The following is a 12340-nucleotide window of genomic DNA, read 5'->3' as shown; positions in this document are numbered from 1 at the left end:
GGGTTTGAAAACGATTTGCCGGGAGTCCGGTGTTCTCACGGGCTCTAGTGAGCCTAGCTAGCTATCGAGCTAGTGGGTAACAGACGTCTCCGAAAACGTCGGCGCGCTTTTGAAAATATGTGGCATCTTGATAAACTGAGCAAATATTTGAGGTTTACACAGCTACGTTTATTTTGTGACCCAGAAAAGAATAATAAGAGTAATTTTAAAACTAACTAGCTGCCGCCGTTGTTGGAAATTGAGCTGGGCTGCGCTATGAATTCTGGGACACAGCTTCTTCTTCTTCAGGGTTTAACGGCAGCTGGCATCCATGCAGTGCTGCCCTCTTCTGTTTCAGTCCGTTATTACACTCTTAAATCCTACTACTCATTCCTGCGTCTTTTGTGATCTTACAAAGCTTCAAACGACGCGTCGACTATTAAATCAGTCGTCGACGATTTTGATAGTCGACGTAATCGTGACTAGTCGACTAATCGTGGCAGCCCTAATGTACTCTCAAAGCAATAATAAAGGTGTGTTTACAGAAACAACACATGAGTGTTTCCACATTTGAAGGTGGAGGCGGTGATGATGGCACAGCAAAGATTTTTAACCAGAAACAATTAAGAGACCTGAGTTTGCAACAATGTGAAAACAGTAACAGAATTAAAGATTCAAAATAGGCAGTTTGATGATTTTAACTACATTTCTTTATACACAGAAAACAAATTCATACACATTTGTGTTGAGTGTTGAGCTAGTTTTGACGTTATGCAGCATCCTTGTTTTCAGGCTGCTGTTTTTTGCTCCTTTCATCACTTTGCAATGAAACACACGGGTACCAGAATAGTTATGCATTGCCAAAGTCAAGTTTTAAGTTTCATTTCAGGGTGTAGTTACTATAAAATTGTTTATAACAAAGCATCTTGTCTGTTCCCTGGTTTGCTCAGCCCTGGTCACAACTCAAATTCTATTATTCAAGCTCATCTCCTCCCCCTTGTCCTTCCTCATCCTCCCTCTGCCTCTGACATTCACTCTGGATTATTGATTGTCAGTGAGATCTAATCTGTCCTCCCATGTCATCATACAGGAGCTTGGCTGTGAAGGGGAGAAAACAATAGACATGCATGATCTCCACAAACTCATCTTCTTAGCAGTTCACACCTTCATTCTTCGCCCCCCCTTCGTTTCCTGGTGCAATTAATTTTAATGCTCTTCTCTAAAGCTTCATTTTCCATCTATTCTCTTTCATTTGTAAATTGCCATTTCGCCTAGTTCCCTGACGTTCTATTTCTCCCTATACTCTGGGTTACTTTTCGTCATCCACTTAAGAGAGCATGACCGTGTCAGACCCTTATATCCTGTCTCCTCTTCCTAGTAGTCCTTCGTTTTCTTCCTCTTGTGTGAAACATGTAGGAAGTTCCTTTGAACAGGAGTGGATATGACAGCCAGTGACCTCGATTGGAGGAGTTAGGTGGTCTGTGTCTGTGCCTGTTTTATCTAAAGTGATCTGTAATTGTATGTTCTCTGAAACAGTGATGGATAATCAATAGTTCTGTCTGTCTCTGTGAGAGTGTGGTGGTGGCTAGAGTTAGAGAATAAAAGTCATTTTGTCCTTAATGCGGGACCATTACAGAGCTTTTTTTTTCTCTCTCACACCACTGCTTGCAAAGAGGAGACCAAGGTTGGCCTGGCATTTCCTATAGCAGCTTTTTGTTATTCTCTGTTAGGTGCTCTCAGGGTAGTGCAAGCTCTCACTGGCAAAATCATAACAGAAATGGCAACTCCAGCTGCGTTCTTGGCTGCACTGTGCACTGTAAGCCATAACTGCCCTGCAGTTTGAATCCAGAATCCAGCCTCATATATACAGCCTCTCTGCAGCTTGACTCAGATCCTCTGGCTTAAACAAATACAGACAGGGGATTGTACAGATGTGTGAATATATGAGTATGCATCCTGGCATTGTGAGGCCCATTAATGTATGTATGTGTGAGTATGCTGGCATTTACTAACACCCACAATCAGACACACAGATTAAGTTGGCATTTCTCTCGTCTGTGCCCTGATCAGAGTTGATGACGGGACTTGGAGCCTGTGTCGTGGATGTCCATTGTTTACTACCAATTCTCTGTTTGTGTGTTCCCCTGACACTGATCGCTTGTGAAAAGTAAACCTCAGCCCTAGCCTCTGTGACAATGTCTCGTGTCACAGCGGATAATAGACTGCAGTGCATCATGGAAAAAACCCTGGGGTCCTGGGTTTTATATTTATTTTTAAAGCTGCGACCAGATTCTTCTTCTCCCCCCCCCTCCTGCTCGTTCAAATGAAGTAATTTCATGGCTCATTCCTGGGGTTAAAACTGGGTCTGGTGGAATGGATGAGATGTAAATAGCCCCATGCTTTACCTCTAACATGCTATAGGACCAGCAAATTGGGATCATCGGTAAACGTGTTGGCAGCATTGGTCTGCTGAATGCTGTATTTAGGAGTCCAAGTTTAATGTGTTATACAGGCATGAAATCACTGTGTGATAGAGTTTCACCCGCTTGAAGATTACAGAGAAATGAGGGTAACTGTGATTTTTTTTTTCCTTTCCTCTTTTATATAAAACTTGGACTGCAAATAGAAATTTTATCTTAGAGTTGACTAAAAGGTGTTTGGTGGGGAGGTACTCGATGCCAATATCATGCTGCTCAAATACACCGTGGCACCGTCTCTGTGATGCCTGAAATAAGGTGGATAACCGGATCACTTGCCTCATCCTCCATGCATAAGGATGAAGCAAACACATATTCAGATGCATCCTAAAGTTGAAGCCAAGGTTATGCAGAAATCAAACTTCAACAAAAAGCCTACACAGCAAAAGAGTCCACATGGACTCATTTAGATGCTCTTTTTTAGAGTCAAATGAGCAATGTTCGGTGACGCCATGTTAATCTACTGAGGGATTTGGCTTGGAACGACCTTCCTGGGTGCTGTACCTAACAGCTTAATTACCTTTTCAAAAGGAAATACCTCTGAGAGTTAGCAGCCACTCTCACAGCAGATATGCTGCTCCGTCAAGAGGAGGTGATATGAGGTTACACTTCACTGGGCTGAGTCATATTGACCTACCTGTCCTCTACACACACACATACACAACAGACGCACACACCTGTCCGACACTTTGCCCTTGATTTTGGCACCTTCACTATACACATACCTTTTTTCTCAGTATGTGAAGCTGGAGGTACAGACTTAAATTACACTCCATCACTGTATATCTTCTTTTTCAGCTACCCACAAGACACATATCTTGCTTTTGTCTTTCCATTCTGCCTCCCACCATCCACCCTCCATCATTAGTTGTCTTCTCAACACTCCCTCGGCTGGAAGTGAAAAAAAGTCACCAGCAAGGGCAGCGAGAGATAATGCAACACCAGATAGTGACAAATAGGACAGTGAAGATAGTGCGGTTGTCGAGTCAGATCAAATTCAAGCTGAGACAGACAAGTAAAGGTGACTGATAACACCTTTTTTTTAATGGTAAGGGTGGTAATCACCCCAGATCATAAAGATCTGAAGGGCTTTAACACAGATAGATGATAGTGCACGTGCATGGTCTTAAAGCTTTGCGTCCCTAAAAGCAAGCAGTAGAGGGATATGGTGCAATGTCATTTCAAAAGCGATGTCAGTTGAAAGGTATGGATATTTAATCATCTTTGCCTCATCTTAAATTCTCTGCAGTATCCTGTCCCAGGAGGGAGAGCCTACAAAGTCCATTAAACCACAGAATGAGCAGTTTGTCTTCATTTGTACGTAACGGAAGTGGTGAGGCCTGGCAATGTGGCAAAGGTGGGATTTCAGTGGCAGAGGGAAGTCACGATCCTGTTAAAAGTGATGTCTGCTACATCTTATACCTTGAAAGCTTGCTCTTTAACAGCTTGTAAAATTAAGTTGTTCTGTGGTCTATTAATGTGTCTCCCTGCCTTCTTCTGGAGCTCTTTCACCTTTATAAAGTTTGATCGGTTTGCATGAATCTGATGCTAATTTGCAGCTTGGCTCTCCCGCCTCACTTTGTTTTCTGTCTTGCTCTTGCTTGTGCACTTTCTCTTGCCTCTTTTTGTGAGATTGGCAGGTCTTTAGGGTTGTGAGGCACTTAGCTTCCCATGTTTCTTCCTCCTGTCTCCTCCCCCTGACTGGCAGTAATTACATCAGGTTTGGGCCTGGTTTTTCCTGACAACCCCAAAGAGCTGACAACCAGAAAGCTGAAAGAGAGTGAGTGAGAAAAAGAAAGATGGGAAACAAGGAAGATACTGCTTAAGAAGACACAAAAGTGGCAGCATACAGAAATGGGGAAAGCAGGAGTGAAGTGCAAGACAAGAGTACAGAGGGAGAAAACCGTACACGAAGGGAGAGAAGCAGAAAAGGCTACACATCAGTGATTCCTGACAGGTCTTTCTTCTTCTTTTTCATCTCTACCCCCTTTTGTTAGTCTTCCCATCATGGCTGTGTGAATTCTGTATTCACCACTGCTCACTTCGACCGACGTGTAGGATGAAAAAAAAGTGTCCCCTCCCGACTCGGAGCTGCAACCAGCTGTTTCCCACCATTTTCAGCTGTCATACAGCAGGTCTCAGCAGGCCTTTATTTAATTCTAATATGGAAATGGAAAGATTATAATCCTTTGTTAGTTAATGAACTTTCTTTCTTTCTTTCTTTCAAGATGACCAAGTGTCAAAAGTCCCTTAAAGACAGAAAAAAAATGTAGAAAATTGGTAGACTGATAGATGAACACATCAGAAAGATCAGATTCAGCCCAGTTCAGTTTCTCCCTTCTCTCTTTGGACGAATGAGGAAAAGAATTTAAGAAATCATTCACAGAAGATGGCATTTTTGTTGTTGTTCCCTCAAAGCACGTGCTTTTGTTCTTCTTTTGTAAAGAGACTTTCAGATCAATAAGTAATGAATACAACATTTATTATTCCACATTTCACTTTTACTTCTATCATCAGCAAGTCTGTCTCCATCTCACTAACGGTTTTCACATAGTCAGATAAAACTTGTGGTTTGAAGTAGAAGTGTTTGTCCACCACTACTGTCTCCAGTTGAATAGCCATCACCAGTTGTGTCTGTATCTGGAAGTCCCACAAGACCCTAGCTTGGTCATTCTTAACAACCCTATGGGTGTGTGCCATTTTGACCTTTTGTGGACTTGCAGGCCATACTCAGCACAGATGTTCCTGTATACTATGTCAGTCGCTTGATTGTGTTCCATGTATGCCCTGCCTCCTAGCATCTTGCACCTTGCTGTTATGTGCTGGATTGTCTCAGGGACATTTTTATACAGCCTGCACCTGGGGTTGTGTTTGGTGCCTCTATCGAGCTTGTGCTTAGAGCTCATACTTGTGCTGCAGCCACTTCTTCTATCTGCCGGTGGTATGTACAGTGCAGGGACCTGTCTTTCCATAATGGGTCCTGATGTTGCTCCTATTCTTTCTCATGGTATCTACTAAGCATGTGATCACTTGTGGCCATCTTTCTAATGTAGTCATGGATGTTCGTTGTCTCATCCTGGATAGTGGATCTGACACACGCTAGTCCTCGGCCTCCATCCTTCCACTTAGTTTATAGTTACAGATTGCTGCATTTTTGGTGAAACTCTTAATGTAGGTGGCTTCTATCACCTCCTTTGGCCAGCTGATTATCCCAGCAGGGTATCTGGTGAGTGGTAGGATGTAGGTATTGATTGCCCAGATCTTGTCCTTCCCATTCAGCTGATTCTTCAGGACTTGCCTTATTCCCTGCAGGTATTTGGTGGTTGCAGCAAAGATGTGGTCTCTTTTCAAGTGCTTCACATTTGTCTGTGGGATTCTCGGGTACTTGTATCTGTCCTTGATGTCTGCAGTGTTGCCTTTTGGTAGTGCATTCCCCTCAGTTCAGACTACTTTCCCTCTCTTAGTTATGATCCAGCTACACTTCTCCAGTCTAAATGGCATTTTGATGTCGTTGATCCTAGTCCTAGAATTTATATCGTTTTTAACTTATAACATACATGATGTTATCCATGTAGAGGAGGTGGTTAATGTTTACTCCATTCTGTATTCGGTACCTGTAGCCAGTCTGGCTGATGATCTGGCTAAGGGTGTTTTTTAGGCCGTTTGCCAAACAGCAGTCATGACAGAGCATCCTGGTATATCCCACATTTGATGGTGACTTGTTCAAAAGACCATGTTGATCTTGTATAGTTATAGACATTTTAGGATCCATGTGAGCCATTGAGTCATTGGCTTTCTTCTAGTCTATCCAGGCATCAAATTCTGACTCCACCACCCAAATGTTGCAGCAGAAATCGAGAGTCACCTGACCAGACAAAATTATTCCATTGTTATTCAATTTTGGTGAGCGTGTGTGAATTATAGCCTTTCCTTTTCTTAGCTGACAGGAATGGACACATACCTGTAGACTATCTGCTTCAAAGTTTGACATATGCATTCTCTGATGCTCTTCTGGATACCCTGGTAGTAACAAGTGGTTATTTGAGTTACTGTTGCCTAGCTATCAGCTCAGTCTGACCATTCTCCCCTGACCTCTGGCATCAACAAGGCATTTTCACTCAGAGAACTGCAGCTCACTGGATATCTTCTCTTTTTATGACCAGTCATTGGAAACTCTAGAGATGGTAAAGATGGGGGGGGAAATCCCAGTAGCTCAGCAGTTTGTTAAATGCTCAGACCAGACATCTGTTACAAACAGTTATGTCACGTTAAAAGTCCCTTAAATCACCTTTTCTTCCCCATTCTGACACTGCCTAAATGCACCGAGCTGCAACCATGTTAGTGTCTGATTTGATGTTTGCATTCATGAGAACTTGAATAAGTGTACCACAAAATGGAAATTAAACAAATCTTACTCGACTGGCAAAGAGCTTGCAGTCAAAACGTAAATATTATTTCATTTTTGTTTGAACCAAAATAATCAAGAATGAGTGTATAAATGATTTACAGAATATCAGTGGTTGCATGTAAACAAGGTTTCTCATTTACCACTAATAAGCAGGTTTCTTATCAATCACTTTTTTTTTAAATTACCGCAAAATGACTATGTTAACCAGTTAATTGTCATCAGTTCTCTTTCTGTTTACACACCCTCTTGACCTTTTTACCCCTCTACTGCCTCCTGCCGCCTAGCCTCTTATTATTTGCATTACATCACATTAAATCAATGCTTAGGTAAACTGAGCAATGACTGCATGTCTACGCTTTGAAATAAATCCATGGCTACAGATGACTAACCGCAGTAAAATAGCTCATTCAACTTGATGTGAACTGTAGAAGATGCCCTTTGGCCTTCACAGAACTATACTCTGACCCCACACTGACAACTTGTCTGCTTCAGTGTCTCATAGCAAGCATTTAGTCTTGACAGGGAACGGGGGTAAAGATAGAAAAATAAAATATTCATGAAGTAGGATTTAAATAATCAAGGACTAATCTGAAAGAGAGACACAGTTCCAGAAATCATGCGGTGCCTCTGTGAATATGCACTCAGCATAATTGGAGATCACACTGTAGTTGCACTGCTGCCCACCACCATCACCAAAACAGCCATCTGTTTGTAGCTGTTATAGAATCAGAACACACAGCATGTAATCTGGGGTGAATGCTTCCTGTTAAGCTCCTAGAGGATTATCAATCATTTATTTTTGTTAGGTTTGGATGTTCTTGTTTCTTAGTCCATGGACCTTATGAAAACCCCTTTCGTAAAGAAAATACAAAGTGAGTGCTTATCAGTAGCTATTATTTCTCCTCTGCTTGTTTCCTTCTGTTTCATTTGCTGGTTCTTCTTCTTTGCTCTCTTGTCAGCGGCGTCCAGCTTCAGTTTTTGCCGTGCCTCCCTGGAGCACACGGTGTCTGCTGAGGAGCTGAGTTACCAGCTGCCGCGTCACGCCGGAGGCAGCAACCTGACCTGGCACGACGGCCGTGGCCAGAAGACGGCACACACACGCACCGTCAAACTACTGCAGCAGCCCGGCACAGAGGGCATCCAGGTATGAAGATGTCCACACACACAAACCAAAGGCAATGCGGAGGAGTGTTTTCAGTGCATGTGAATAACTCTGAAGGGTTTTTGCTTATATTTTTATTTTTATTTTTCAGAATTAAAAAGGCCAGTGGGCAATTTAGCATCTTAGAAAAACAAATTTAAGATCCCTCCCCCTCTATGTCAACACACTTTGCAGTACCCTTAGGGTCAGCGCAGTCAGTCAGTTACAGTTTACTCCTGTCAGTTCATTTTAATGACATTTTTATACAGAAATTTAAAGTTTCTCTTTCTTTGGATATAAAATAGCAATTCCTCAGTCACACATGCCTTGAGACAGGTTAGCGACCGGCAGTCACTGTTCACAAAGAAATGCCCAAGTGGTTGCTGTAGGTAACTGGTTGACACTTGTGATTGTTTGCAAAAAGAGTGCTGTACCGAAAACCTTCTTGCGATTGATTTGCTCACAGTTGTATATAGTTTGAATGAAATACTGCAAATACTCCCCATTTTACTGTGAGCGACTGAAGCACGAGAAAGTGCGACACTCTCTGGAAATAGGGAATGTTTGCTTTCAAAGCAAAAGTTGTACCCTACCACTGCAACCAACACATTTCAAGTGAAACCTTTATTTCCAGACTGCATCAGAGTTTTCAGTCATTCATCAGTGCTTGATGAGTAGTTTGCTGGTATTTGCAGCCAAGTTTATGTCTGCCATGCAAGCTACAGGCGACCCTAGCAACCTGCTAGCAATCAAAGCAATTGCAAGGATGTTTTGATGTAGCACCAAATACCCCTGTGCACTCAATTTTGCGACGGCTAACCACTCGTAACCACTCGCCAATCTGTCACAGAATACACTTGCATGCAGGTCTCTGAAAGGCTTGCATGAAGAGGGATTTGACAATCAAATTCACAGCAACTGCCACCAACCACTCGAACCACTGGTCATGAGGAAAAATGTGTATTCTCCAACCAGTGGTTGCTACATGATCGCTAACCAGCCTCTAGACCTGTGTGATTGAAGCATTTAAACATAAAGCATTCTTACTACTTACTATGCCAACTGTGGTCCATTTTTGCTGTAAATAATGTTACATGTCACTTGCATGGTGTTATATTACATTACATTATAATGAAATGCTTTAGTAAAATTATTTGGAAAAAATACTTTTTCTTTGAGTATAATTTTGTTGTAACTTGGAAGTAAATAATATGTCACAAAAATGTATGTAATTTCAAAACAGTGTCTAAGCTCATGCAGAAGAGTGTGGTGCAGCGAACCTATCCACACAACGTATCATACAGCAAGATAAAGGAATGTGCACAAGCAACGGGAGCTTCACCTAAAGCGATCTAGTCTAGTGGGAAAGAGGAAGACTAATTGTTTAATTTACATAATGTTGGCTCGCCTCATCTTCATCTTCATCAAATTTCCCCATGGGGATCAATAAAGTATCCATTATTATTATTATTATTATTATTATTATTATTATTATTATTATTATTATTATCTTAGACTGTGGTGGATACCATCAGAGAAAAACTTATATAATTCAGGAGTGGCGTGAGAACTGCCTTCTGATGTAACTATTCTTGTACAGTCCAAGCAAGCACATACTGCACAGGAAATAAACTCCCAGGAGCATGCAATTTATAGTGACCTAAATGTCTCAGATCATGTTTTTTTTTTTTCAGGCCCCCCTTTTTTTATGCTCAGCAAAGCTTTAGCGGAACTGACTGGTATAAAAACTACATATTGAAGTTGTTTCACTGCTGATTGATGGATGCAGAATGTGTGTCTGGCGGCTCTTACCAGTATCATTTAAGCACAGCAACCGGAGCATCGTTTTCTTTCACACATTACTTTGTGCAAAATGAAATCCCATCTGTCCAGCACCAGAGACAGTCTAAACAAAGAGAGAGAAAAAAAATCTATTTTAAGGTTTTCTGTCTGTGTTTACCCAAAACCAGCACATGACACAACAGCTCCTGTCCTTTCTCCTACTCCTCAAATGAAAGAGACCAGATAGGCTAGCGGAGGACATTTGCTCTGTCTCACCACTGGTTTGAAGAAAATTTGCAACCTTGAGGCCTTAAGATGTACATGTGCACGACAAAATGTGTTCAATAATTCATAAAACAGTGCCCACTCAGCTATAACGGCTATAAAAGGCCTAATGAAAGACGAGTGGGAAGCTGTTTCCATGTGATTACACAGACACCGGATAATTAAACCTCCTCTATACCATGAGAAGCAAGGCTTATCATTTCCTTGTGGCAACAAGCCTCTTAATGCATTATTCAACAAATGGGAGAGCCGTCCAGCTCTGTCTGATACGTGTGCGTGTGAGAATGAGTGCCTGCGCATTCAGAAAGTGTTTCAGAGTCCATTCGTACATCTATACATTTAAGCACTGGTGTATATTGGTGCGTTTTTACTGTCGATTGTTTTCTATGTATCCAGTTCTCTCAGGATGATTAGATTATGCTCCATTACACTGGTTGTGCACACATCAGCTGTAATGAGGAAGCCAGTTAAGTGAAACACAGCTTGTCTTCTGTATAAGGTGGGACCTGGGGAATTTCTTGATCTGTTTAACAAAGCTTATATAACACATTGTGCACTGCTATCCAAACACTCAGTCAGTGGAGACAGAAAATAGTGACAGCAGAGTGGGAGGACAGAAATCTTTGATATTTATTGGTGTTCATGCATGCACAAAAGGGGCCATTATTACAAAAGATGCCCTCAGCATTAAAATATTTTCAATGCAAAAACTATATCAAAAATGTAATTTTTAAAAACATTTTTTTACCACGGTGCACTATATTCCAGTTTTTTAAATTTTATTAAAATGAAAGCAAAGGAAAGACACCAAGAAATGATTATTAAAAAGGTTGCAACGGGTAGACAATTGCACTGAAAACAGCTCAATTTATATTGTAAACAAGTTAGATATTGTCTGCACACAGTAGCAGCTGGCTCAACAGGAGTCAGCAAAAGCATATGTTGAAACAGAGGTTATATACTCCTTTGCCTTATTAAGTTTAGGCTTACAGAGATCTGTCTTCTGACTAGATTTTCCAAATAATTAGTTATTGTGTAGTTGACGTACCTTCTGTGCCATCCCTGAATTGGCTGTTTAGATAGACAGATGGGGTGAAGGGAGGGGTTTGTGGGTGGCTCATTTTGCCGTCTGACTCACAGCTTGTGGGTGAACCTTTAGATGAGACTGGGGAATAGGTGGAATAAAATGAATGCAATCTAGGAAGGTATAGAAGCCACTGTGTCTCCTTTCTCTAAAGCAGGACCAAGTGAGTTACTGGAAATGAGGCTTTTATTCACGCTATGCTAGGTGGGCAAATAAAAAAAACCCACTTAGTGAAAATTTTTACCACTATCCTTATTGAAGACAGTTTCTGACCTGAGCTGATACAAAAGAGTATATTCCCTATTCTCACATATATAATAGTGTTCACTTTTGCGCCAATAGCACCAATGTATGTTGTTTCATATGTTTCTGTATTACGTACTCACTTCTATCATGTATGAACATGTATGAGATTGCTTAGATTATCGTGGTCTGCTGTAATAAATTAAGGCACACGCAAACTACTTGTACAATGTGCATCATAGGCTCCTTTCAAAGTGCTAGGTTTTTAGACAGGATAATGGCATGGTTCTACAGATTCCACAGTTGGTCTGTCAGTCAGTTCACAGCTTGATCCAGATGAATTTCATGAAACTTTTTTCAGACATTCATGGTCTAAGGGTATGAATCCTGATGAGGTTTGTGAAATATCGAAATTCTGGCGAACCACATCTGTACTTTCTTTTCAATGGTAATTAGTTCATGTCAGTGTAGTAACATAGTAAGCCAGGATGAAAGACATGGCAATCAATTTGCCACCCTATCACCAGCATGTTAGTATTTTCATTGAGAGTTTCATCCATCTATTGAGTCCACTAAAGCTCATCTCTTCCTATATGGAAACACTGTGGCATTCCCAAGCCAACAAAGAAACATGTTATGGGCGTGCCAGAGGATCTCCTCCCAGTTGGACATGATTAAAACAAGCTCACCTGGGAGGTGGGCAGAAAGCATTTTGGACAGATGCCCGAACCTAAATTGGCTTCCTTCAGTGTGAAGGAGAATCATCTCTGCTCTGTGCACCTTCTGATCACCTGCTCTACCGGCAAAGGATACGTTAGACACTCTTAAGTGGAACCTAGTCTCTGCTGCTTGTAATTGCAGTCTTATACTTTCGGTCACTAGCCACAGCATGTGGCTATGGATGAGGGCAGGGATGTAGCTCAGCCAGTAAACCAGACCAC

At 41.5% G+C, this 12340-nt stretch overlaps 1 protein-coding gene across 1 annotated transcript in view; it reads left to right on the top strand.

Moving 5' to 3' along the window:
• The window catches only part of LOC146550937 (sterile alpha motif domain-containing protein 10-like), a 64401-nt gene that overhangs the window by 21765 nt on the left and 30296 nt on the right, over positions 1 to 12340 (top strand). Inside the window, exon 2 of the mRNA XM_085259525.1 lies at positions 7824 to 8008. Coding sequence (XP_085115651.1) covers positions 7824 to 8008 — 185 coding nt within the window. The remainder of the gene's footprint in view (positions 1 to 7823; positions 8009 to 12340) is intronic.

Source organism: Mchenga conophoros, linkage group LG20, assembly GCF_057382185.1.
Source record: "Mchenga conophoros isolate Kocher_MC1m ecotype Shallow Benthic linkage group LG20, M_conophoros_male_GT1.1, whole genome shotgun sequence".
Classification (NCBI taxonomy): Eukaryota; Metazoa; Chordata; class Actinopteri; order Cichliformes; family Cichlidae; genus Mchenga; species Mchenga conophoros.
The sequence above is the reverse complement of the archived record's forward strand: the minus strand, read 5'-3'. Positions and strand labels throughout refer to the sequence as shown.